The 26,207-nt window shown below is 49.4% G+C and overlaps 1 protein-coding gene across 2 annotated transcripts in view; it reads right to left on the reverse strand.

Annotated features, from left to right (window-relative positions):
* Nucleotides 1–1,247: 1,247 nt before the first annotated feature.
* The window catches only part of LOC144678725 (biotinidase-like), a 75,061-nt gene continuing 50,101 nt past the window's right edge, over nt 1,248–26,207 (reverse strand). Inside the window, exons 1-3 of one of the 2 annotated variants that reach the window (XM_078538566.1) lie at nt 24,830–25,213; nt 11,831–11,983; nt 1,248–2,483 (exon numbers count right to left, since the gene is read on the reverse strand). In XM_078538566.1, coding sequence (XP_078394692.1) covers nt 1,278–2,483; nt 11,831–11,983; nt 24,830–25,042 — 1,572 coding nt within the window. In that variant the 5' untranslated portion in view covers nt 25,043–25,213 and the 3' untranslated portion in view covers nt 1,248–1,277. Of the gene's footprint in view, nt 2,484–11,830; nt 11,984–24,829; nt 25,214–26,207 lie in introns of those variants that run through there. The other variant, XM_078538565.1, reaches the window with a different exon arrangement.

Genomic DNA, 26,207 nt, shown 5'->3' on the forward strand with positions numbered 1-26,207 from the left:
GTTACTTTTGAGAAAATAAAACATTGTTTAAGCGGAAGAACAAACCATCACCAAAATACCGCAAGAAGAGTTACCAATTCGAAGACATTACCACACAAGTGCATATGCTTCAAGCAACAGATGAAACATAGACTAAAAGATTCTCTGGCTCTCTCTTAACCTGTATCCCCCCTGTGGATAGTTATTGCTAATCAGGTAATTCTATCAGATTAGGGAATGTATCTGTTTGAAATCTTTATTTATTTCCCCCTGCAGGAGCTTGATTTCTCGGGTCGTGGCTAGACTATCATCAAATACAGTTACCTTGAACATGTCCACAGAAAGGATACGATTGTCTCCAAGGGAAGTTATCAATTTACTAGTCTCATCTGCATTTTCCTGATTTTCACTGGGATGTTCTGGACACCTTGGGAATTCTGTCCTAAATGAATATGTCAGTTTGAATTCAGATTCTGCCAATGTTGTGCTGGCCCTTTCCCAAAATTGTTTTATTAACTCTCGCATCAGCCAGATATAAATTAGAAACACGGGGTGGAATTTTGTGCCAGCGGGATTTTACGGTGCTGCCGAAGTCAATGGAGTTTAGAATGGCTCGCCGCATTTTACGGCCCCGTCCCCACTGCGAGGGGGCCGTAAAATTCCGGCCATTGTCTTGTGATGGACATCGGGGTGATATCATCCAACTCTGAGCTATCATTAATCCTTTTCACTTACTATGATAGTTGCATCATGTATACCATCGGGTATATGCCAGCCCACTACACCTTTCCGTCCTTTTACAGGGGTTTAAACACATCCCCCTCACATAGTTTCATACCATCACCTAGTTCCCCAAAACTTTCATTGGATTTTTAAAATTCTCATTTGGTGGTATGATTTTCCTACCCTATCTTCTATCTTAAGGTGGGGGCATCCCAAGTGTTAGTGGCGCCATCTGAGATGATTCATGTGACAGAGGGCTGCGGTCTTAAATCTTCAAGTGGAGTCTTCAATAGAAAAAGAATTATTGCCAGTGTGTGCTTATTTCGAATGTCCCATTTCCTGATGGAAGGAACTGGTCAAAACTCTGGATCCCGTTGAAAAACATGAAGGCATTATAATTATAAACTATCTACAAATTATTTGCAAACATGCTGTTTTATTTAAGACATATCCCAATCAGGAACAATCTGCATTTGATAAAGCTGATCTCTTTTGTGGGGGGCCAGTTAGCTTTGGTGCTAATGTGTGAATTAGATTAACATTAATCCAGCATCTAAAGTCTTATGCTTTTATTATTAAGATAAGTTATCTTTCTCGTACCATCTTCCATAGAGTGCTGCAGTCACAAGACCTGCTGACATCCCCTTCTTAGTCATATAAAAATCATTGTTATCCCACCCTCTGCTATCTGCACGATAAAGTTTCATCTCACTAGCCAGTATTTCTGGAAAAATATAGCGTGTGCTGAAATTCCCCCACAACTTAAAGTCTATGATGTCGGTAGCATTTGTAACACCTTGTCCACAGGTGTCATATTTAGAGCCTGCACACTTCACCAAGGCACACACTTGTAGGTAGCGACTGCCATTTACTCTGTGATGCCCATTATAGGCTCCTAAAGCATATAGATTACTGGGTGTGTTAGCATGTTCATAGGCTACATGGCAACAGAGGTTGTTGGAACAGACTTGCTGGTTACCTTGCACATCTGTCAGAGAAATAAATGTATAATTATCAGACATCATTGAAGCATGAAAGATATCTCCAGGACTACCCACGTGGGACAGTGTAAGATGTTTCAATGGGTCAATTTGTTCCAGCTTTTTTCCCCCCTTCTGCTGCTGAAGGACAGAAGGTTCAATATGACTGTTCCTCTGAAGAAAAGCTGATGTCCCCTGAGACTTAGACTGTTCTGGGCTGTGATCTTTAATGGATGTAATTATAGGGACCTTGGCCACAAGAAGTTTTCCTTCACTGCTCTTTGCGTTGTAGTAATAGGGGAAATCTAAAGGAGTGTAGATGCCACTTCCTGTCATGTTGTATTCAGGATGATGCTGATTGGCTGCTAGAAGATTGATACCAAATGCAGAGGCAAATGCTTGATGAAACTCTATTGCAGATAACAGTGGCAACTTGTTCATCCAGGCTGTGGGAAATATAATTTGTTTTACACCATATTGCTCAATTAAACTTACTGCTGGCTCATAGAACAATATATCAAAGCAAGTAAATATGCCAAATTTTCCAGCAAAAGGTGTATTAAAGATGACATGCTGCACTGTCTTAGGTTTGTTATAATAAATTTCTACTCTGAAAAGTTTCCATTTCTGGTATTTGGCTATGAGAGTGCCTTCAGCATCAAAAACCACATTTGTGTTAAACTGATATCTTCCATCTGGTGGACACTGAGGGTCACTAAGCTCACAGGCTTGTCTTTCCCCCATGTTTGCTATCAGGTACATATTGCCGTTTCTCGCCATACAGCTCAGTTGATAAAGGACCTACAATAAAACAGAAATGGAAACATTAACACATTTTGTGATGAATGATTATTTTATTTCAACAAATTAAAAAACAAGGAACCATTTTATGCTCTTCTCTTCATGCCTCACTAAAAGGTGTTTAAGCAACGGTTTATTTAACTCAAAATGGTGAATTATTCCCCTTATCTACTGATGTTTACTGAACTATGTAGCAAATTTAAGGTGGATCCCTGGGGAAAAAGGGAGAATGGAGAAGAGGAGCAGTTAAGCACAGTCCTGGGTCTAGAATGATGCTTTCTGATGCCCAGGAGACTAGATGGCTTCTGTTGGTAACATGGTATGGGACAGGTGGAGAAATAAGTAAAACATTAGAAACCATTCCCAATTCATGTTATTTCTAAATTGCTGCACTTGTTTGCTATTATTCTGCTTTACTAAAAGTGTAAAATTCAGTAGAATAACCCCAGAATAACAATAGACAGTTAACAATTGCTGAAGCAAGTGCAAAACATATTTCAGAGAGAAGAGAAAATGAGATACCAGTCGTGAAAATTGCCGCGTTAAAACTAGATTTCTGATTAATACACAAAAGGACCTTGTTACAATTCCAGCTGAGGTTACTCCTGGACAAGCCTGATCCCAGGGTGGAACCAAGCTTGATAGATTCTAGATATGTGGAGAGGGGCGACTGAACAGTCGCCAGAGTCAGCTAATGAACTTTTAACAAAAGAATAAAACATTTATTCAACAAGAAAAGAACCATACTATAATACTCCTTCACCCACAACTATACCTTTACAGGTGTATACTGATTTGTAAGGATAACACATGTTACAAAAGCTATCTTATACTCTGATGCACACCACAAGTACACAGTCCAAGTAAATCTATGGCACCCTATGGTCAGACACACCACACTCTGACCTAAAGTGACCGATGCCACCTCAACCAGATGTTATGGATCTCTCCTCAACTCTCCCCAGATGCTTATCACACCATGAACCAACCAGTCTCACTGAGTTCCCTCCTTCACACGAGGGTTTCCAATCTCCACTCTCTAAGACCTCGGGTGGAACTTTCCCAGATTTGCACTAAGTGCGGTAGCAGGTCACCGACTGTGATGGCGGGTTTTCAAACTGTATTGTCCCAAACCCACCACCTCATTATTTATGGATTCCCACGAAACGCGCCATTTCCATGGCGGGTGGGCTTTCATTCGCTCTGCCGCCATCATCCCATCGCTGCATCATGCTGGCCGCCATGTTTAAAAGGGAGCCACCAGCACACTGCTCATTGCTACCAGCTCACCGCTGCTGCCTGGGAGACATGACCATCAAAGAAAAAAAGACCCTAAGCCCCCAGTTTAATGATGGGTCCCTTGGGCAACTGCTGGATGCTGTGGAGGCCCGCCGGGATGTCCTATACCCCCGCTATGGCCACAGGATGGGCAGCAACGTGACCAATCCGGCTTGGAAGGCGATGGCAGCAGTAGTCAGCACCAACACCCTGCAGAGGAGGACAGCCACCCAGTGCTGCAAGAGGATGAATGACCTCCTCTGTTCCGCTAGGGTAAGTCGCTCTTTTCATCACACCCAACTCACACACTCACAAATCCATCACACATCCACAGGGACCTCACTCACTGCCAGTTCAAGGGACATCACCATTCACTCTCTCACACACACCATCATTGTCCTCATCCTGTCCATGGGACCAATTACCACCACACACAGTCCAGACATGCCTATCATCTGGCCTGGCAGGTATCCTGCTTACACTTTCTCCATCCCTATTCATGCAGGACAAGCTGGCACACAAGACAGAGAAGTCGCAGACCAGTGGTGGAATGCCAGGAACCAAGGTACTCACAGACTTTGAAAATGGGGCCATCCAGCTGGCCGGTGAGAATCTGGACCGGTCCTGTGCTGACAGTGAGTTCAGCACGGCTCTACCAAGTGAGGATCCAGCAGTGCAACATCCATCGGACAACCATGCTGTAAGTGATGTTTCCTCTTTCACAGGCCTCTGCCATGCACTAATTACCTCCCATTGCTTTCGCAGGCACATCTGCTAAACAGCCGACAGAGTCCTTGACCCAGGGCCTCCAATCAAGACTGGAAGAAACCTCCGAAGAGGAATCTGAAGTTATCCTCCTCGAAGTTCCATCACAGCGCTCAACCACATCCTCCAACAGCACAGAGATACACACCTCGGTGGAACCACATGATACCGTGAGTGTATCACAATCTGGTGAGAACGTCACACTGTCTGATCCACAGCAGGTGGTGGCAGGCATGTCCCAGGTCCCCGGCACCCAGGTCCCCAGCACTTGGGGAATTGCTGGAGGCAGAAATTTGCTGAGTCTGAGTCAGATGACGAGCCTCTGGACTCAGTCATGTCACAGTTGCTGGAGCTGCAAAGGCAAGCTCGGGAACATCAGGAAGGGATGTCCGCTGCACTCCTCAGATTGCAAGGCACAATGGAGGAGTCCGTCCGCCTTCAGGCGGAGGTGATAGCGCCAGCATGCCAATGCACCGAGGTCAACACTGGTAGGATGGCAGCTGCCAGGGAGACCTTGGTCCAGGACGTCGCTCCTGCACTGCTGCACGGGCTGAACTCCATTGCTGATGCCATAGTTGGCCTCTAACAATGTGTACATGAGAGGGGTGCTGAGCAGCTTAATCTCACTCCAGCTACCCCTTCCCCTCAAGGGGTCAGCCAGGGGCCCCCGGGCACCCATTGGGAGGAGGATCAGCAGGTGCACATTCCAGGCCCATCCACCCAGGTGATTCCATGAGTGACCGGCCCATCCGAATCCCCTGTTCCTGTGACCTCTGCAGCTCCAGCTCCACCGGGCGAGGTGGGTACCACTGCCACACTGCAGGATCTCGAAAGCAGTCCGAGGCCCTCCAAGTCTCAGCCCTCCAGAGGACACCTGCCAAAGTCATCACAGACAGTCAGCAGTCGGCAGTCAGCAGGCTGCCTCCACCTCTGCTGTGGATGTCCGGGAGCACCAAGACGTAGTGGCATGGTTAGGAAAATTAAGGAGAATTAGCTGCACATGGGTGTTAATCATTTGTACAAACTGTTCACTATTGTCAATAAACTCTCAAGAATGCCCCCCTGCCTGTGGCTCCTTGTTCTGATGAGCAGTGTTCCTCTCACTCAGATTGTGAAACCTTTCTGAACAAGGTAAAGGCAGGCGCCTCAGTCCAGGGCCTCTTCTCTGTGCTTTGTGCAGCCTTCAGACCAAAGTGATGGTCCAGCCTCACACTCCCTGGAAATATTACTGGTCATTGCTGCCAGAATGTAGTGGACAGGCACAACAAAATTCTCTCACACTCTCTGTGTGCTCTCAGCATTTTTAAGGAGGGGCTGGCTCCCATTTCTTCAACACCTGTGACCAGTGACGCTGTGATCCTGAAGGGCTCAGGTGCTGAAAGCGGACAAAGCATCAGATGCTTCTAAAGTTCCTTGGCTGCGTCTCTATGATATGACCCTGATCACAGAGCGCAAGTGAGCTGCCCTTGGCCAGAAAGGAGTCAGACATTCTCAGAGGCTATATGAAGATCCATGGAGTGTCCTCACTGCATTTCGTCATCATCCTTCTGCAATCGAGCGACTTTTAGGGCCTTCACTGCATCTCCATGACAGGAGCATTCTCACGGAGGGTATTCGCACTGCCATATGCCTGACTGAAGTCAAACATTCAGAAATGTGCTGTGGGGTCACCTCGCTGCGTGTCGTCATCATCCTCCATAAATGTAGCAGCTATGAGGCCCTCTTGAATGCTTATCTAGCCAATGCAAGGGCCTCATCCCAGTCATTGTTGCCTCCGAGGACCTCCTCACCCTGATCAGAGGAGACATGCAGCTCCCCCATCTCCTCCTCAGCCAGCTCATCTTGCTGTTGGAGCACCAGTTTGTAAAGAGCGCAGCAGATGATGATGATGCTTGACACCCTCTCCGAACTGTATTGCAGGGCTCCACCAGACCGGTCCAGGCACTGGAACCTCATCTTCTCCACCAAGTTGCGAGCTGCAGCATAAGCCTCATTATACTGTAGCTCTGCTGCAGTCTGAGGCTGCTGCACGGGTATCATCAGCCACGGCCTCTGTGGGTAGCCCTTGTCCCCAAGGAGCCATCCCTGAAGCTTCTGTGGACCCTGGAAGACTCCAGGGATCTGTGACTGGCTGAGGATGTAGGAGTTGTGCATACTCCCTGGAAACCATGTACACACACCTGCAGGATGCGTTTCTGGTGGTCGCATGCCAGCTGCACATTCAGTGAGTGGAATCCCTTGTAGTTGATGTAGTCCACCATGTGTAGCAACGGAGACCTGATGGGTGCAATTGACCACACCCTGCACCTGTGGGAATCCCGAGATCCAGGAGAATCCAATGGCCCTTGCATCCTGGCTGTCCCGCTCCTGGGCAAATAGCACAAAGTTGTGTGCCAAGGAGAAGATGGCATCCAGGACCTCATGGATGCATTTGTGGGTGGCGGATTGTGAAATCCCACAGAGGTCACCTATGGAGCCCTGACAGGAGCCACTGGCTTAGAAATTGAGCACCCTGGTCACTTTCACAGCCACTGGCAATGGATGCCCTCCATGTCCCCTTGGCACCAAGTCCAGCAGTAAGTGGCAGATGTGAGCCACCAGGTCCCTAGACATGCACAGTTGTTGGCGTCGCTGGTTCTTGGTCATCTGCAGGAATGACAGACGGTGTCTATTGACCCTGGCTGATGCTAGGCGCTGACCAGCCACGGCTCACTGTTGCTCCTGGGTAGCGTTTTGCCCCAGCAGCCCTTCTTCCTGAGGTTGCTGCTCCTGCCTTTGTGCGAACAGGAGCCTCAGTCACTCTCTCTCCTCAGCCTTCTTCGCTCTCTGTAGGCCATCAGGCATACAACCAGATCACCAGTCTCCATGCTCCTGATGTGGTTCTCCTGCAGCATGAAGGATAGAGAGTGACGTGGTTAGCATGGGTGTGCTTAGTACCTTTCCTGGCCCTGTGTGATAGCTTTTCGGAGAGTGCAGGCCACCCCTCAGATGGCCACAGACGAGTGTGCTGCATGGCTGCCCTGTCAGCCTGCGACATGGGGCAGGCAGCTCCTAACCGCATTGCTGAGATTGCAAGGGGCTGTGAGAGTCTCCGGCAGTGACTGCTGCATGGCCAGTTTTGTCAAAGAGATTGCACAATGTGTGCAGTCCAACTGCTTCGTGGCCCAGTAAGGAGGTCGTTGACTCACAGTCTATACCGGGTGGTGGGGGGGGGTGGGGTTGGGGTGGGTAGGGGGGGTAAGGCCTGGGCCACTTGGTGGCACTTTGGTGCCTCCGTGTTGTTGGGAGCCCGACCCCATTCATATCACTGTGGCTGCGCCTGAACTGTCTCAGTTGCAGAGGAATGGTCATTTATAGAGGTGTCCCTAATGCGTGGCCACTTCCCTCGCCTACCCTGTCCCTCACCTCGATTTCTTGTGCGTGGGATCCAACACCAGGACAGCAGTTGTCACCTGCCCCACCCCCCCCACCCCCAACTACAGGCTGGGGTTGCCCCTGGACACCCCCCCACCTCCAAAAACAGTCACCTCTGAGATTGGGCGGCACTTCATCCAGGTCTCCCGGCGCCCCTGAAGCCTTCAAAGCAACAGGCGACCCTGGTGAGCTGTGGAGAACACTGCTGCTCACTCACCTCAGTTCCCCCAAAGCGAAGGCTGCCAAGTGCACGTCGCCTGTGTGTCGTTGTGAAGCACGTCGACAGGCTTTCCCACCAACGTGGACGGACAATCCGACCGAGGTCCAAGAGCCTGGCAGGATGGCCTTTTAATGATATGCTGATGTTTTACAATGAGCTCCCCAACGATCATTGGCGGGAAACGCGGCCTGTTATCGGCGGGCTGAGCAGAAGATCGTGACCTGCCTTCCCGCCGTTGTGAAGCTGATCACGCCATATTGTCCATGCATGGCACCTATCATGCCCACGGCCAGCGGGCATGGAAAATTCCGCCCCTCACCTTAGAATCTTCTCCCAAACTGATGCTTTCTCTCAGACGCCCTCCGCAAGGGTTCACCTCCAGGGTTTCAAACTCTCCTTTCGATGTTCCTCTTCCCTGCGTCACTACATACATTTAAGCTGTCTTCCATGCACTCTCTCTCACCAACTAAAAATAGATAAGGACCCTGGAGGCTACATTTTGGTTTTCAGAGGCTCCTTTTTCATTCGACCAACTCCTTTGTTAGCTGATGCAGTCAGGTTGTAACCTCACCGTCTCTATTAGTGTTGGCATATGGGCTGGAATCGTCCCCTCCCACCAGCGGTGGGGTTTGTGGGGGTGGGGGTGGACAGTACGATGCAGCTCAAAAAATCGGTTTCCCAGCGGTCAGAGCTTGCGGTCCCGACTGTCATGGCGAGATAACGACAGGTTGCCATTCCCACCAAAGGCCGTCGGGAAGCAGTTTAATATATCTTTAGCAGCATTCAAGCTACCATTTGACCAGAATTGTTACCCCCACCCCCCCCGCCAACCCCAAGTCGATCATCCACCCTGCCAGCAAGAGTTCACACTGATCCAAAACATGATTGGACCGATGTGGTGTGTGCACATGTTGAGACTTACTGGGATGCACGGCTGGAGCAGGTGAAAGGTGCATGGCGACTGGTTTGGATGGGTGTGGAGGGGGTTCATGGAGCACGGGGAGGGCAGCATCCAAAGGTGGGGTGGGTGAGGATGTCTGGTGGGGGGTGGGGTGTGGTTTGCGGGAGGAGGTGGGGACAGGGGGAGAAGGCAGTGTAAGCATGAAAACTTGGGGGGTGGGGGCAACTGAGGAGGGGTGCAAGGGCTGTGGGATAGCAGGGTAGTGTGAGGGGGTTGGGGGAGGTGAACTGCAGGGGAACCGGGAGGGGGGGTTCAGAACGAGAGGCCGATGCTATCTATCGTGGAATCCTATGGGGGGTAAACAGAGGATACTGGTGGTGGGAGGGAACATTTACAGTGAAAGGGGGCAGTGGCATGCACCCATCAGTTGCGGGTGAAGGGCTGGTTTGGGTTGGTGGAGGGCACTCGGAAATGGACGCGGATCCTAGGTTTGGGCAGGATAAGGATGGGCATGGGCAATGTGACTGTGATGGGCTGCAGGGTTATGGGTGGGGTTCAAGGGTGACAGTTGGGAGGGTAAAGATTACACCAGAGGGGAGGGGTCACTGGTTGGTGGGGTAGGGCGGGGGGGTTACAGGTGGAGGGTAAAAAGTGACTGTTTAAAAGGAAACACGCACCATCCTGCTTCTGCAGCACTGTCTACTCCCTCGATGTCCATCTCAAGAAATACTGGTTGGGAGGAGGGTCATTGGGCGGGCGGAGCTGTAGGTAAACTCAACTGGACAATTGAAGGGGAACCCCAATGTACTTTCCTGACAAGGAAAATGTGCTTCTATAGACTAGGCAGTGGAGGGGAAGGGAACAGCATGCGTGGGAGGCATCTAACACATGGCTCGCAAGGGCCCTGGCAAAGATCGACGCCTCCATGTCCAAGCATGGTTCAGGGGGACATAGACCCAGTACAGGTCAGCCCCTTGAATTGGGGGAGGTGATTGGGTTGAAGGGGGGCACACCAGCATTAACATGAACAGAAGTGATAAAAACCCAGCTGTTCTCCATAAAGTGCAACTATACACATATTTACAAGTGTACAAGAACTATTTACAATGATTGTACACCCATGCTGTGAGTGGACTTAGAACTTCTTCATTTTCCTTACGCTAGCACTACGTCTTGGTTTTTTCTCAATGTAAGCAGCAGAGGCAGAGGCAGCCTGCTGATCACTATGTCTTCTTGTCTCCGATAACCTTGGCCGCCATCCCCTGGAGGCCCGAGGCCTGGAGGGCCTGGCCTTCTTTGGGACTCCTGCTCAGTGGTCCCAGGTGCTGTAGCTGATGGAGTCACAGACAGGGAGAACTCAGAATGCCACAACAGCCTTGAATAATCCTAAGTGGCCCCAGGGGCGTCCTCCAGATGCTCCTCCTCCCTTTGGTGCCTTGACTCCTTTTGGCAAAGGGCACCCGGAGGGAGGTCGAGTTGTGCTGTCCCCCTCGCGCATGGCCATTACAAAAACTTGCCCAATGCATGCAGCGATGGAGTGCAGGTCTGTGCACATCTCCAACAGAAACTAGGCATTCTGCTGGACCAGGTTCTCCATGTTGCCCGCCATCCTCCTCATAGAGATCTCGGTGTGCAAACATGTCAGTACCACTTCATCAGCCAGCAGATAGACGGTCTCCTCTGCCTCACTTGCCACCCTGTTGAGGGTCTCCGACACCCCTGCCTGATGTTCCTCAACCTTTCGCTGCATCCCCAGCATCTTTCCAGGACCGCTATCTGAAACAAACTTAGCATAAGCCTCTTCTCCTGACTGCCAGTGACCTTGGCTTTCACTGCATCCTCCTTCTGCGGATACGTGTCCATGCAGTGACTACCAAAGTGTCTATCATCTCTACCCTCCTCCATTGAACTATTATCAAGCCCATTATGTTCATTTCAACTGCCCCTGCAGCCTCACTGCCCACCCCCACCATAGCAGCCTCGCTCTTTCCCCTCACATCCCCCCGGCAGCCTCACTCATTTCCCCTCCCGCTCCACCACACCGGCAGCCTCACTCACTCACACCCAACCGCCCTGGCTGTCTCACTTGCAACCCCCACCTTCCAGGCATCGCTTTCTCCTTCTCTCCTTCACACCCAACCCCCCACCCCACCTGACAGCCTTGCTCGCTTTCTCTTCCCTTCCCACCACCCCCCTCCCTTTCAGTCTCGTTTGCTTTACCTTCCCCTCCCAACTCTTTCGCTCCTGCCCAGCAGCCCCCCACTTCCGTTTCCCCACCCCCCCAGCAGTCACACTTGCTTTCCCTTCCTCTCCCCCACCCCAGCCCCTCAGCATTTCTCACTGCTGCCACTCACCTTCCCACTGCTCACTGCTTCTCCAATCACAGGCTTTTTCTCTCTTGCATTTCCTGCTGATAGGCTCACTAGTGAGATGCAATTAAGCCTATCAACAGCAAATGTGGGAGAGAAACAATCTGTGATTAGAGGAACAGCTCCTCACAGATTCTACCACTTCCACGTACAGGTGTGACTATTTCCTGATTGGTCATCCCCCATGATTGAATTTTCCAGGGATTTTTGAGAGCTTTTAAGGGTGAAATCACTATCCTGTATATTCCAAACAGTAGATGTCAACGTTTTGCAAAGAACTCTTGGTAAATTGGCATCAATGTTGCCTAAATGCTTACAATCAAGATTCCAAAAGAAGTACAAGAATACTTAAGATATAACAAGATACTTAAATTAAGTGCAAACTCTGTATAGCTCCTACCTCTGTACCATTATATTCTGTTGGCTGCAGACAGGGATTCCATTGAACAACATTAGGATCTGGAATAGGCTCCAAATATGGAAAAATAGAAGCTCTGGAATTGAACAGAAAGCCTTGGAGACCATCCTCTGGAAATACAATTATCTTAACTCCCTGTAGTACAGATAAAAATAATCGTTTGATACAATAACATGATCACAATTATAAAAACATCCTAAAATGTAATGTACAACTGTAACAATCACTTTGTCAGGAGAGTGCTGTTACAGTACGTACTGCAGGTTGTTTCTAATACAGTCCAGTACTTATTGGCAGGATAATGCTGATGTTATACTGTTATTACAAAGTCCGTGCCCATACCAAACTAATAACTAATATAACCAACATCAGTGGAACTGTGCCGTACTAAGTTACATATCAATATGAGGCAGCTAAATGGTCCTGAGTGTCGCTAAGGATGGGAACCAAACCAAATTTAAACTGAAGTCAAAGCATTTACAGTACGTATTGGCCCTTTTTGAAACAAATGGTGTAAAACATTCTTCTACACATGTAAGCTTTGTCAAAAGGTCATAGGATCAAGCCCAATTCCAAAGACCTGAACACTTAAAGTTTTGAGAAGTGATGTAAAAGGAAAGCACAAATGTTAAATATCCAATTAGAGCAGGTTAAATTCAGTAATTGAAAAGGGATCTGGCCCAGGGTAATGGAATCAAAGATTGGAAGCTAACTGAGTAAATGAGAAATGGGAAGTCTTCAAAGAGGAGCTGGTTCAGGTAAAACAGTAGAAGGTTTCTGCTAAATGTCAGGTTCAAAATTCAGTACCGAACCAAAGAACTCAAAAAGTACAAAGAACTGGAAAAGGAAATCAGATGGACAAAGTTCCTGTCAGGGAATGCATTAACGGGTACATAAAAGGAAACCCAAAAGCCTTGATAAACATTAAAACCATAAAACAATAGCCAAATGAAGAGTGGGGCCAATTATGGACCAAATAGCAGATACTCTTGTGGCAGCAGAGGGGATGGCTGAGTTAGTACATGAATACTTTGGGCCAGATTTTCACAGAGTCATGGAGACTCTGTGGACCTTTAAAAGCAACAGATAGGACTCAGATCAGGAGGTCCCACCCCCATTTCTGAAGAATCTCATTTTTACCTGTAGGGAAAAGGGGGTGGGGCATACCTCACACGTTAGGGAAACTGAGCTCAGCAGGGCCATTTGAACACAGTGACGAGTTAAAAAAAAAAACATTTTCACTTTAGCAAGGACCTTAACCTGCAGTAAGGAAGTCACGAATTTATGGAAGTGATGTAAATGCATGTGAAGGGCACATAGGTACGTAGACCTGTCAAGTAATTTAAATCCCCAGCCCTTTAAAGACTTGGGAAAAAAAACTGTGTCAGTGAGAGTTGAAAAGCAGTTTCAATAGATGTTTGCTGACATCACCTTAAGGGGTATCATTATTAATAGTTGGCCGCTTTCCACAACTTATAATTATCCTAGCAGGGGGTGTTCTAAATTCACAGTTTGACTAACAACTTGGAGATTATGAAAGGATTAGCTGTTTTGACGTGGGGTTACGAATACAAGTCTGTTTGTTTTGATAATGGATTAAGCGTTTGAAGGTTTTTAAGTTTTAAATGCACTGTCATGAATATGAGCATTTGTTTGTTATATTGAAAGTTGTAATAAATATTTATTTTATTTCATCCTAACATGGTTCCTAATGTCTGTATATAGTAGGTACTAGGTGAGGTAGCATGGGGGTATAAGGCAAAGGGTAGGGGGCATTGGTTGGCAAGTTGGAATAAAGATGCATTGGGTGCTATAAGGGGCAATGGTGGTGGTATGATTTGGTATGAAGTTGGCATGGGGCTATAAGGGACCATGGAGGGAGGGGCATGAGTTATCATGGATGGGGCATGAGGAGCGGATGGGGGTGGGCGATGGAGTGTGAGGAGTGTGGGCTGGAGGTCCTGATATTTAACAACACAACTGGGACAAAGTCCCAGTAAACAGAGGCAGGCCGTTTAAACAGCCGGCCTCGGGACTTGGCAGCTCCGGGTGGCAGCCTCCAGTCTGCGTCCCGACTCCATCCCTCACCCACCCACCCAGGAGCGAAAATCGTGCCATTCGGAACACTTTTTCCCGAGGTGGCAAGCCAGAAAATTTCTCAATTTAAAATACCCAGCTTGGGAGCGAAAATTTGGCCCTTTATATCTATCTTCACTAAAGAGACAATGCTGCAACTATCACAGTACAGGAAGAGGCAGTACAGAAATTGGATAGGATAAAAATAGACGAGGACGAGGTACTTGAAAGGGGAATTAGGAAAGTTGTGCAGACCGGATGTATTCCAGGTTTCTGTGGGAAGTCAAAATGAACATTCCACAGTCTTGGTTACAATTTTCTAAATCTCCTTCGATACAGGAGACGTGCCAGTGGACTAGAAGATTGAAAAATGTTGCAACCCTATTCAAAAAAGGAGAGAGGAATGTACCCAGAAACATCAGGCCAGTCAGTCAAACATCTGTGATGGGGAAATTTTTAAAGGTAATAATCTAAGACAAAATTAAATGGTGCTTGGGAAAATATGAATTAAGAAGTGAAAGTCAGCAGAGATTTTCATGTTCTAACTAACTTCATCGAGTGTTTTGATGAGATAACAGAGAGGAATAATGAGGGGAGTGCAGTTGATGTGTATTTGGACTTCGCAAAGGCATTTGCAGAGGCACCTTTGTTAGCGAATTTGAAGCCCATGGAATTAAAGGGGCAGTGGCTGCAGGGATATGAAATTAGCTAAGGGTCAGAAAGAAAAGAGTAGAGGCGAATGCAGTCCATTTTAAACTAGACAACATCAAGCTGTACTGGTGAAGATTTATGTTCCAAAACCAACTGCACCTCCCTAGTCAATCTGTTCCAGTGCAGCTACAACACCGGCCTATTCAATGTAGAAAACTGCCCAGATATGCCCCATTCACAAAAAGGACAAATCTAATCTGGTCAGTTACCACCCCCCAATCTACTCTTGATCATCAGCTTAGTGATGGTAGGTGGTGCCGACAGTGCTATCACAACCATAGCACTAACCTCCTCGCTGATGCTCAGTTTGGGTTCCACCAGGACCACTAATGTCCTGATGGCATTACAGCATTGGTCCAAACATGAACAAAAGGGTATAGTATAGTGGTATTATTGCTGGGCTAGTAATCCAGAGACCCAGGGTAACGCCCTGGGGACCTGGGTTTGAATCCTGCCACGGCAGATGGTGGAATTTGAATTCAATAAAAATCTGGAATTAAAAGTCTAATGGAACCATTGTTGATTGTTGTAAAAACCCATCTGGTTCACTAATGCCCTTTAGGGAAGGAAATCTGCTGTTCTTACCTGGTCTGGCCTACATGTGACTCCAGACCCACAGTAATATGGTTGACTCTTAAATGGCCTCTAAACAAAGGCAGTTAGGGATGGGTAATAAATGCTGGCCTTGCCATGAATGAATAAAAAGAAAGAGCCGAACTTACGTGGCGAAGAGAGTGTCTGCCCTTGACACCAAGGCAGCCTTTGACCAGCTGTGGTGTCAGGGAGCTCTTGTGAAATGAAATGGGAGACAAATCTTCATTGGTTGGATTCATACCTAGCACAGAAGAAGATGGAAGCAAATTATCTCAGCCCCAGAGTATCACTGCAAACATTCCCGAGGGTGGTGTCCTAGGCCCAATCATCTCCAGCTGCTTCATCAATGAACTTAGCTTTATTTTATACATTTTTACAGGATGTGGGCATCTCTGACTAGGCCAGCATTTATTGCCCATCCCTGATTGCCCTTTAGAAGGCGGTGGTGAGCTGCCTTCTTGAACCGCTGCAGTCCCTGTGGTGTAGGTACACCCACAGTGCTGCTAGTGAGGGAGTTCCAGGATTTTGACCAAGCGGCAATGAAGGAATGACAGTTCATTTCCAAGTCAGGATGGTGAGGGGAATTTCCAGGTGGAGGTGTTCCCATGTGCCTGCTGCCTTTGTCCTTCTAGATTGTAGAGGTCGTGGGCTTGGAATGTGCTGTCAAAGGAGTCTTGGTGAGTTTCTGCAGTGCATCTTTTAGATGGTACACATTGCTGCCACCATTCATTGGTGCTGGAGTGAGTGAATGTTTGTGGATGGAATGCCAATCAAGTGGGCTGCCTTACCTGGATGGTGTCAAGCTTTTGAGTGTTGTTGGAGCTGCATTCATCCAGGTAAATGGAGAGAATTCTATCACACTCCTGACTTGTGCCTTGTAGCTGGTGGACAGACTTTGGGGAATCAGGAGGTGAATTACTCATCGCAGGATTCCTAGCCTCTGACCTGCTCATGTAGCCACAATATTTATATGGCTAGTTCAGTTCAGTTTCCGGTCAATAGGAACCCCCAGGATGTTGATCGTGGGGGATTCAGCGATGATAATGCAATTGAAGCGATGCCAAGGAGTGATGGTTAGATTCTCTTTTGTTGGAGATGGTCATTGCTTGGCACTTGTGTGGCATGAATGTTACTTGCCACTTGTCAGCCCAAGCCTGGATATTGTCCAGGTCTTGCTGCATTTGGACATGGACTGCTTCAGTATCTGAGGAATGGTGAATGGTGCTGGACGTTGTGCAATCATCAGTGAACATCCCCACTTCTGACCTTATGATGGAAGGAAGATCATTGATGAAGCAGCTGAAGATGGTTAGGTCTAGGACACTACCCTGAGCAACTCCTGCAGTGAAATCCTGGAACTGAAATGATTGACCTCCAATAGTCACAACCATCATCCTTTGTGCTAGGTAAGACTCCAACCAGTGAAGAGTTTTCCCCTTGATTCCCACTGATTCCAGTTTGGCTAGGGCTCCTTGATGCCACACTCGGTCAAATGCTGCCTTGATGTCAAGGGCAGTCACTCTCACCTCACCTCAGGAGTTCAGCTCTTTTGTCCATGTTTGAACAAAGGCTGTAATGAGACCAGGAGCTGAGTATCTCTGGCGGAACTCAAATTGAGTGTCAGTGAGCAGGTTATTGCTAAGCACATACCTCTTGATAGCGCCGTTGATGACCCCTTCCATCACTTTACTGATGATGGAGAGTGGTCTGATGGGGCAGTAATTGTCTGGGTTGGGTTTGTCCTGCTTTTTGTGTACAGGACATACCTGGGCAATTTTCCACATAGCTGGGTAGATGCCAGTGTTGTAGCTTTACTGGAACAGCTTGGCTAGGGATGCAGCAAACTCTGGAGCACAAGTCTTCAGTACTATTGCCAGAATATTGTCAGGGCCCATAGCCTTTGCAGTATCCAATGCTTTCAGCTATTTCTTCATATCATGTGGAGTGAATCGAATTAGCTGAAGACTGGCATCCTTGATGCCGGGGACCTCCCGCAGAGGCCGAGATGATCATCCACTCGACACTCCTGGCTGAAGATTGCTGCAAATGCTTCAGCCTTATCTTTTGCACTGATGTGTTGGGCTTCCCTATTTGTGGAGCCTCCTCCTCCAATGAGTTGTTTAATTGTCCACCGCCATTCACGACTGGGCATGGCAGGACTGCCTGCTTACCTTATACACTTACCTTCTCTCCCTGGCCTGTCAGGGGCTTTTAAATTTGGCTGGACCTTTAACGTACCTGGTTTACGACAGCTAGTGCCGTAACAAGGGGGCGCGGCCTCTTTACATTCAACAGAGCTGCCCTTGATGCTATGCGCCAGGCATTCATTGCACTGCCCGGATCTCACCTGGCCTGAGTCAGAATGTCGGCCGAGAAAGGTTTGAAAACATTTTCAGGTAAGAAAGTAGGAGCAGAGTGGAAATGTGATTCTGATGCCACTCCATGGAAGTTCAGGCCCATAAATATTATCAGGACTGTTGGTGTTTTTTATTCACTTACAGAATGCGGGCGTTGCTGGCTGGGCCAGCATTTATTGCCCATCCCTAATTGCCCTTGAGAAGCTGGTATTGAGCTGCCTTCTTGAACCACTGCAGTCCATGTGGTGCAGATACACCCACAGTGCTGTTAGAGAGGGAGTCCCAGGACTTTGACCCAACGACAGTGAAGGAACAGCTGTTCCTGCTGCTGTGGGATTTCCAGTGGCTGTTGCTGCTGCTGTGGGATTTCCAGTGGCTGTTGCTGCTGCTGTGGGTTTTCCTGTGGTTATTGCTGCTGCAGAAGGTGGACCTGCCCAAACCCCAGAGGGTGGAGTGTCCGGAGGGGCTGGATGAGGTGACGGGGCCTCGCAGATAGAGGTCTCCCCAGCCCCCAGCCTATCCCAGAAGAGATGCCACCCCTCGGAGGGGAAGGACCTCGCGACTCGCGACGTTGGATGTGTCCCCTCCTCCAGTGAAGTGGCGTCTCCGCCCCGTAAGTCCTCGCTCTGCCCTCTGGGGGGAGCCCGAATCCCCGACCCCTTGCTGCAGTCCCTTGAGCAGGGCCCTTCCGGGGCCAGTGAGGGTATCACCCTTGCGGTGGTTCCCCACCCTGACCCATCTTGCACCCAACGTGCCATCTGGCCCAGCAGGAGACTGCAGCAGTCCCTTCACGACCCCGACCACTGGGTCATCGGGCAGCGGTAGCGAGGGAGGCCTTCCCGCTCCCTCCCAACCTTCAGCGTTGGGTGCCTCTGTCTTAGGTCCGGAGCATTTTCCGGACTCGCCAGGTGACCCGGTGTCCCGGGTGGATCAGGGCTCTGAACTACCGCCGCCCTTTGGCCCATATCCCCAAGAGGAGACCAGACAGGACCCCTCTGCCCTTGATCCTGGGGGTGGGATCGAGGTGGAGGTGGAACCGACTGGCAGCTCCGAGGCAGCCCCCGTACTCAATAAGGAGGAGGGGTTGGAAGCTGGAGGCGATGACCTGGAGGAGGATAGGGTTTCGGTGGTGAGTACCAGAGATGACTTAGAGTCATTGTCGAGTGAGGTGGTGGATCCCCTGGTGCCCCTCACCGATTCTCTCCTCATCACTTTATCGGAACTCCAGGATTTTTTAGTGAGTAATCGCGGTTGCTGAGACAGGGTCCAGTCGGCCCTAGACCGGTGACATTCTTTTCCTCTTGTGTTCTGGTCCACCCACAAGGCCCTTGAAGCCCCTGGGCTGGACTGGAATGCTAAGAGGAGGGTCCAGAAGTTTCTCGCTGGGCCCCTCAAGGAGAGGAAGGATTAAAATAGCCTTCTCCTTCTTACACGAGGCATGATGATGGTAGCACATACTTCTAACAATGAAGACGACCATAGCCAGCCTCAACATCCACGGCAGCAGGGACACACAGCGCAGGTTCCAGAACTTCTCGGTCCTCCGGGACAGGAAGTATGTGATGTGCTTCCTGCAGGAAACCCATACCGTTCCGGGAGACAAGGCTATGTGACTCCTGGAGTGGTGAGGGGGGGTCTACATAAGTCACCTAGCCTCCAATTCTGGTGGGGTGGCTATCTTGTTGGCCCCGCATTTTCAGCCCCTTGGGGGTTAAGGAGCCGGTGCCAGGCTGGTTGCTGCACCTCACTGTGCGCCTGGGGGACGCAGCACTTCACTTTATGAGTGTGTACGCTCCCCTGGGCGCGCAGCAGCAAGCGAGCTTCTTTGAGGAAGTGTCCACTCATCTTGGCTCCATTGAGGTGGGCGAGTGCATCATCCTCGGGGGGAGATTTCAACTGTACCCTCGGGGCCCGGGACTGTCACGGTACCCAGCACCGCACGCTAGGTGTGAGTAAGTTGCGGGACCTGGTCAGGTCCTTTTACTTGTTGGATGTCTGGAGACATCTCCATCCTGACTCCAGCGATTTCACCTTTGTGTCACCTGGAGTCGGAGTGTCCAGACTCGATCATCTTTACATTTCGAAGGCGTACGTGTCCTGTGTTCCATTGGCGTCTGTGCAGCAGGTGCGGTGCACGGACCACCCTCTGGTGTGGGCAGAACTCATTCCATTCTGTGCTCGGACGGGGTCTGCGTACTGGCACTTGAACAACCTGCTGCTGGAGGACGAGCGGTTCCTGGACTCGTTTCATCGTTTCTGGGCCGGCTGGAGAAGGAAGCGGGGAGGCTTCCCCTCCTTGAGGCTATGGTGGGACGTGGGCAAGGACCACGTCTGCGTTTTCTGTCAGGAGTACACGAGGTGGTCGACAAAGAGGTGGAAACCCAGGGTCGAGGAGTTGGAGAAGGAGGTGCTCGACCTGGAGGCACGTCTCTGTCAGCCCGACGCGGACCCGGCCCTGCGGCTGGTGTACGAAGAGAAGAAGGGCGCGCTGCGGGACCTCCAACTCATTGGGGCCCGTGGTGCGTACGTGAGGTCGCGGATCCGGTTCCTCAAGGACTTGGACCGTGGCTCCCCCTTTCTTCTACTCGCTGGAAAAAAGGCACAGGGTCCGTCAGCAACTCTTTACGCTGCTGGCCGACGACGGATCCCTTATCTCGGATTTGGAGGGTATCAGGGCCATTGCCAAGTCTTACTACACTGCTCTGTTCTCTCCGGATCCATCCAGCGAGGATGCTCACAGAGTTTTGTGGGAGGACCTGCCGCAGGTCAGCCCGGAGGGCGCCGGAAAGCTTGACTCCCCAATAAGTCTGGGGGAGCTGACCGGCGCCTTTAACAGCCTCTCCAGGGGCAAGACCCCGGAGCTGGACGGGCTGTGGAGTTCTTCAGGGCATTCTGGGAGGTCCTGGGGAACGACTATGCGGGGGTCCTGGTGGAGGGTACCGCGACCAGGGAGATGCCCCTCTCGTCTCGCAGGGCCGTCACTGCCCTGCTGCCTAAGAAGGGGGATCTCCATCTACTTAAGAACTGGCACCCGGTCTCCCTCCTCAACACGGATTACAAGATCTTTGCCAGTCTTCTCGCCTTGGCACCGTGCTGGACCACATGATCCACCCTGACCAGTTCTACATGGTCCTGGGCTGCACCATCTTTGATAACATCCATCTGGTCCAGGACATTATCCACTTCTCCCAGAGGGCTGGTCTGTCGAGCGTCTTCCTGTCTCTTGACTAGGAGAAGGTGTTCGACTGGGTGGATCACAAATATTTATTCGGCAGTCTGCAAGTATTCAAGTTCAAGATGCATTTGGCCGCCCGGATCCGACTTCTATACGTTGCCGCGGGGTGTCTAGTTAAGGTTAATGGGTCCCTGACGGCGCCCCTTTGCTTTGGGAGAGGAGTGTGCAGGGCTGCCCCCAGTCTGGTCAACTGTATTCTATCTGCGCGGAGCCTTTCCTGCACACTTTGCGGAGGAGGTGGTCAGGATTGGTTCTGCATCGGTGTGGTCCTCTCGGCTTATGCCGATGACGTGCTCCTCATGATCAGCAACCTGGCTGACCTGCTGAGGATGTGCGAGTGCCAGGAGGTTTACTCTGCCACGTCTTCTGCCAAGATCAACTGGGGCAAGTGTTCTGGACTCCTGGTCGGTCAGTGGCAGATGGATCCCCTACCCGAGGAGCTCAGGCCTTTCACCTGGAGCAGGACCAGCCTCCTCTACCTAGGGATCCACCTCTGCCATGCTCAGGAATCCTGGCCGGTGAACTGGCAGGAGCTGGAGGCCAAAGTCACCACTCGCCTGCGGCGCTGGACAGGACTGCTCCAAGTGCTGTCTTACCGGGGTCAAGTTCTGGTCATAAACCAGCTGGTTGTCGCCATGTTGTGGTACCGGCTGGTCACTTTAACCCCTCCCCCAGACTTTGTCACAAAAACCCAGAGAATGCTCATCGATTTCTTCTGGCACAAGAGGCTGCACTGGGTCGCTGCTGAGATTCTGAGTCTCCCACTTAGGGAGGGTGGTCAGGCACTGGTGTGCCTACGCACCCAGGTGGTGAGTTTCCGCTTTCAGAACCTGCAGCGATACCTTTACGTCGAGCCCCCTCTGAGGTGGTGTGCCCTGGCGACGTATTTCTTCTGCCAGGCGCACGGCCTGAATTATGACATGCAGTTACTGTTTGTAGACCAGAGAGGCCTTCGTGGCCCCTTGTAAGTGTTGCCCGTCTTTTACCAGGACCTGACCAAAGTCTGGAACATGGTCGCCTCGCAACGCAGCTCTCCTCTGTCAGGAGTAGCGGCTATCGTCAGAGAGCCGCTACACAGGAACCCGCCCTCCGTCCTTTTCAGTGACTGGCAGAGAGGAGGGCTGTGGCTGCTAGGGTGACCAGGATTTGGGACGTGCTGGGTGCCAGCGGAGTGGGCTAGATAATACCACAGGAGTTGGTGAATTGCGTGTCTGTGGGCGTCCGGCTCGCGGCCGATGCCATTCAAGACCTTCGGACGGGTGTACCCGGCCTTAACATCATACTGGGTCTCGAGGTGGCGCAGACACTGCGTACTCCCTCTCCAGGGACACCTGGCCGCGAACATAACCGTGGAAGAGGGGATGTTCTTCCATCCGAGCGTACCCCTGTTCGGACGGAATTCCACATTGGCCCCAAGCCCTGAAACCTCCCTTGGGAGCCGGTGTCCCACAACATGAGCCGCCTCGGGGAAATGCCCTCCCTGTCCTTTAGCAAGGCGCGAAGGGGTTTCCTGTATGGGCTGCTGCTGCACACCCTTCCCTTCCTTGCCCTCGCCCACCGCCCGGACACGCCCTGGCGTGCCTTGTTACCATCTGGCAGTGGAGGTCCCCAGTGGGGGGTCGTCTACGGGGGGGGCGTCCTCCCACTTTCCATCGGGGGCCTGGGGTGGAGGGTGTTGTACGCAGCAGTCCCACATAACCATAGGATGTGTTGGTTCATGGACTCCCAAGATACCTGCGTCTTTTATAGCCTTGTGGAGTCTGTGGACCATGTCTATATAGGCTGTTGTAGGCTGCACTCCCTTTTCAGTTATTTAAAAAACATTTACTGGTGTTTTGTTTGCACTTCAACCCCATGCTCCTGATCTATGGGCACCTGGTGCGGAGGGGGGACGGGAGGGAGGAGGACCTCCTTGTGAACCTGCTCCTGGGCCTGGCCAAGCTATCCATTAACAGGTCCAGGCAGCGGACGATCGAAGGGGTCATCTGACCCGACTGCCTGACCCTCTTCCACGGCTATGGTCGCGGCCGGGTGTCCCTGGAGAGGGAGCACGCAGTGTCTGCTGGCACTGTCAAGGCCTTCCATGCTCAGTAGGCATTGCGGGGACTGAGGTGTTTTATTGACCCTCTCAGTCACATTTTGGTTTAATGTTTATAAGTTTCCTTTAAATTTTGTCTTTGGTTTTGCAGCCTCCCTAATTTAGGGGCTGCGTTTATTTTGTCCCTGATTTTGTTAATTTAGTTTATTTGGTTGACTCCAAAAGAATTAAAAAAAACAAAATCTTTCATATGTAATGTCTTTCTACAGTAGGCTTCGAATTTTTCCATTATTTCTTTCAAGTCATTTTGTTTCTCATCACTTTCAAACATGAATATGTTATAGACTTATAAGTCTTCTTGTCCTGCTATGTTAAGAAAGACGGAAGACTGTACCTGAGGGTCTTTTTTTATAACAAAAACAGAAATACCTGGAAAAACTCAGCAGGTCTGGCAGCATCGGCGGAGAAGAACAAAGTTGACGTTTCGAGTCCTCATGACCCTTCAACAGAACTAAGTAAAAATAGGAGAGGGCTGAAATATAAGCCTATATTTCACCCCTCTCCTATTTTTACTTAGTTCTGTTGAAGGGTCATGAGGACTCGAAACGTCAACTTTGTTCTTCTCCGCCGATGCTGCCAGACCTGCTGAGTTTTTCCAGGTATTTCTGTTGTTGTTTTGGATTTCCAGCATCCGCAGTTTTTTGTTTTTATCTCGGACTTTTTTTATCACTGCCTGTCGCTGTGAGGTGCAGCTCAAATCACTGCCAGAACCTCCTCCAGTTTTCGGTGAGATTGCCTCCAAACTGAGCTCTGTCAGTGGTTTCGCAATCGCCATTGTTGCGTTTAGTTTACTTCTGACACCAAGTCTTGTTTCTTGTTTCTTTTTATAAATGATGCACACAGGCCATCGACATTGTAGTTGCGCTAACTTTATTGATAACATGCATTTTTTTTTATTCATTCATGGTATGTGGGCATCTCTGCCTAGGCCAGCATTTATTGCCCATCCCTAATTGCCCTTGCCCAGAGGGCATTTAAGAGTCATCAGGGGGCATTTAAGAGTCAACCACATTGCTGTGGGTCTGGAGTCACATGTAGGCCAGACCAGGTAAGGACAGCAGATTTCCTTCCCCAAAGGACATTCGTGAACCAGATGGGTTTTTGTGACAATCGGCAATGGTTTCATGGTCATCATCAGGCTTCTTAATTTTTATTGAATCCCATCTGCTATGGTGGAATTCAAACCCAGGTCCCCAGAGCATTATCCTGGGTTTCTAAAATACTACTCTATTGACAATACCAGTATGCCACCTCCACCGCCCTAAACTTCATTAACTTCAGCAGGAAGGTAAAATCCCACCCTTCAGTGCAGTACTGAAGATGTGTTGGCCTGTCCATGTGAAACGTTAATCTCAGACCCCATCTGCTCCTTCAGGAGGATGTAAAAGACCCCATGACACTATATAAAGAAGACCTGGTGAGATCTCCAGGTGTCTTCACCAATATATTCCTCAAATAGCTACAAGACCAGGCTCACAATTTTCTATCTAGTCGCAGAGTGAATTTCCACAGGAGCCTGCCCCAGTAACAATGCAGAAGAGAAACCCCTGTACTCGAATGAGGGAAACCCCAATCCCAATATGCAACATAATTGTTTATGAAATATTTTACAAAGTGAAAATCTCACTCTAAAAACGCTCTTGTTCCTGTGGGAATCTTTTGCTACAAACTTCTGCGTTTACCTTCCTAATCCCATCTGCTTTTGAGCAGCACAAATACTTTCTGCTGAACAGGCAGATCAAACTTGAGAAATACATGGATACATTTTGATAGATACATGGATGGAGGGTTATGGACTAGGTACAGGTCAATGGGACTAGCGGAATAATATTTCGGCACAGACTAGAAGGGCCAAATGGCCTGTTTTCTATGCTGTAGTTCTATGGTTCTATGGTTCTAAGTTGCTTTACCTGTTTGCTTGCTTTGTGAACTTGCTCTTGGTATTTGTCCAGGTTTTTCTGCATAAGCCTCAGTGCCCCCTCACGTGTGGAAGGGATCTTTGAGTTTAGCCGCAGGACTGTCGCGTGTTCATAGACCGCCGCTTTGTAAAAATCCAGCCCCCATACCGGGATGACAGAGCATTGCCACACCAGCAACAGCCACCTCAAGCAAAATGCCCCCATGCCTGAATCTTTGATTCAATACAACAATAAGTTGCAGCAGTGGACTCCTGAGGTTAGCCTGAATATTTATACTTGAAACGTTGCTCAACAGTTAACGTCAAACGTGTATTCTGCAAGAGAGGTGTAGTCAAAAATGACCTCACCAGCCCAACAACATCCCTTATTCACTGTGCAGAATCAGACTCTGTTAGACACTATGTGAGCTGGACTGTCTGAACACCACATGGAGCAACTGTTGGCGTTGACAAGTAAACCCACTTCCCATGGACTTTACTGCACTATTGCTTCCTTACACTTACCACAGCAGTAAATCTAGTCACTATGAAGTGTGCAAGTTGATGAAAATAATTCTACTTCTATTGTTTGCACAAGTTGCAGCAGCACCTTTTCAATATGTTTGTCAACTAAAATAAATGATTGAAACAGAATAATATCTATACGTTATTATCATGAGGTTTAACTGTAAATTATGAGAACAGTAACAAAAAATAAAATGCAGTTGTTGATTTTCTACATGATTATGGTAAATAGGAGGAGGTCTTGTGGCACAGTGAGTGGTGTCCCTGCTTCTGAGCCAGAAGCTTTGGGTTCAAGTCCACTCCAGGACATGATGGCCCCAGAACACAGCCAAACAGGTTAATTATCAACTTGCAAATTCTTCCAACGTACGGTAATGACAGGTGGTAATTCATAGACTCATAGACGTTGACAGCACAGAAGGAGGCCATTCGGCCCATTGTGTCCACACCAGTCCACAAAGATCTGACTACACTAATTCCTTAATCCCTTGGCCCCTTGCCCTGGAGGCTATGGGCACCGCAAATGAATATCTAAATGCTTCTGAAATGTTACATGAGTTTCTGACTCAACCATTCTTTCAGGCAGTGAGTTCCAGACTCCCACCACCATCTGGGTGAAAAAAATTGTCCTCAACTCCCCTCTTAGCCTTCTACCTCTTACCTTAAATCTATGCCCCCTGGTTATTGACTCCTCTACCAATGGAAAAAGTGCCTTCCGATCCACCCTATCTATGCCCCTCATGATCTTATACACCTCTATCACCTTACCTACCTGCCCTGCTACCCTCAGGGATCTGTGGATATGCATAACAAGGTCCCTCTGATCTTCAGCACTTTCCAGGGTCCTACCCTTCATAGCGTAATCC

This window comes from Cetorhinus maximus, chromosome 3 (assembly GCF_964194155.1).
Source record: "Cetorhinus maximus chromosome 3, sCetMax3.hap1.1, whole genome shotgun sequence".
NCBI classification, from domain to species: Eukaryota; Metazoa; Chordata; class Chondrichthyes; order Lamniformes; family Cetorhinidae; genus Cetorhinus; species Cetorhinus maximus.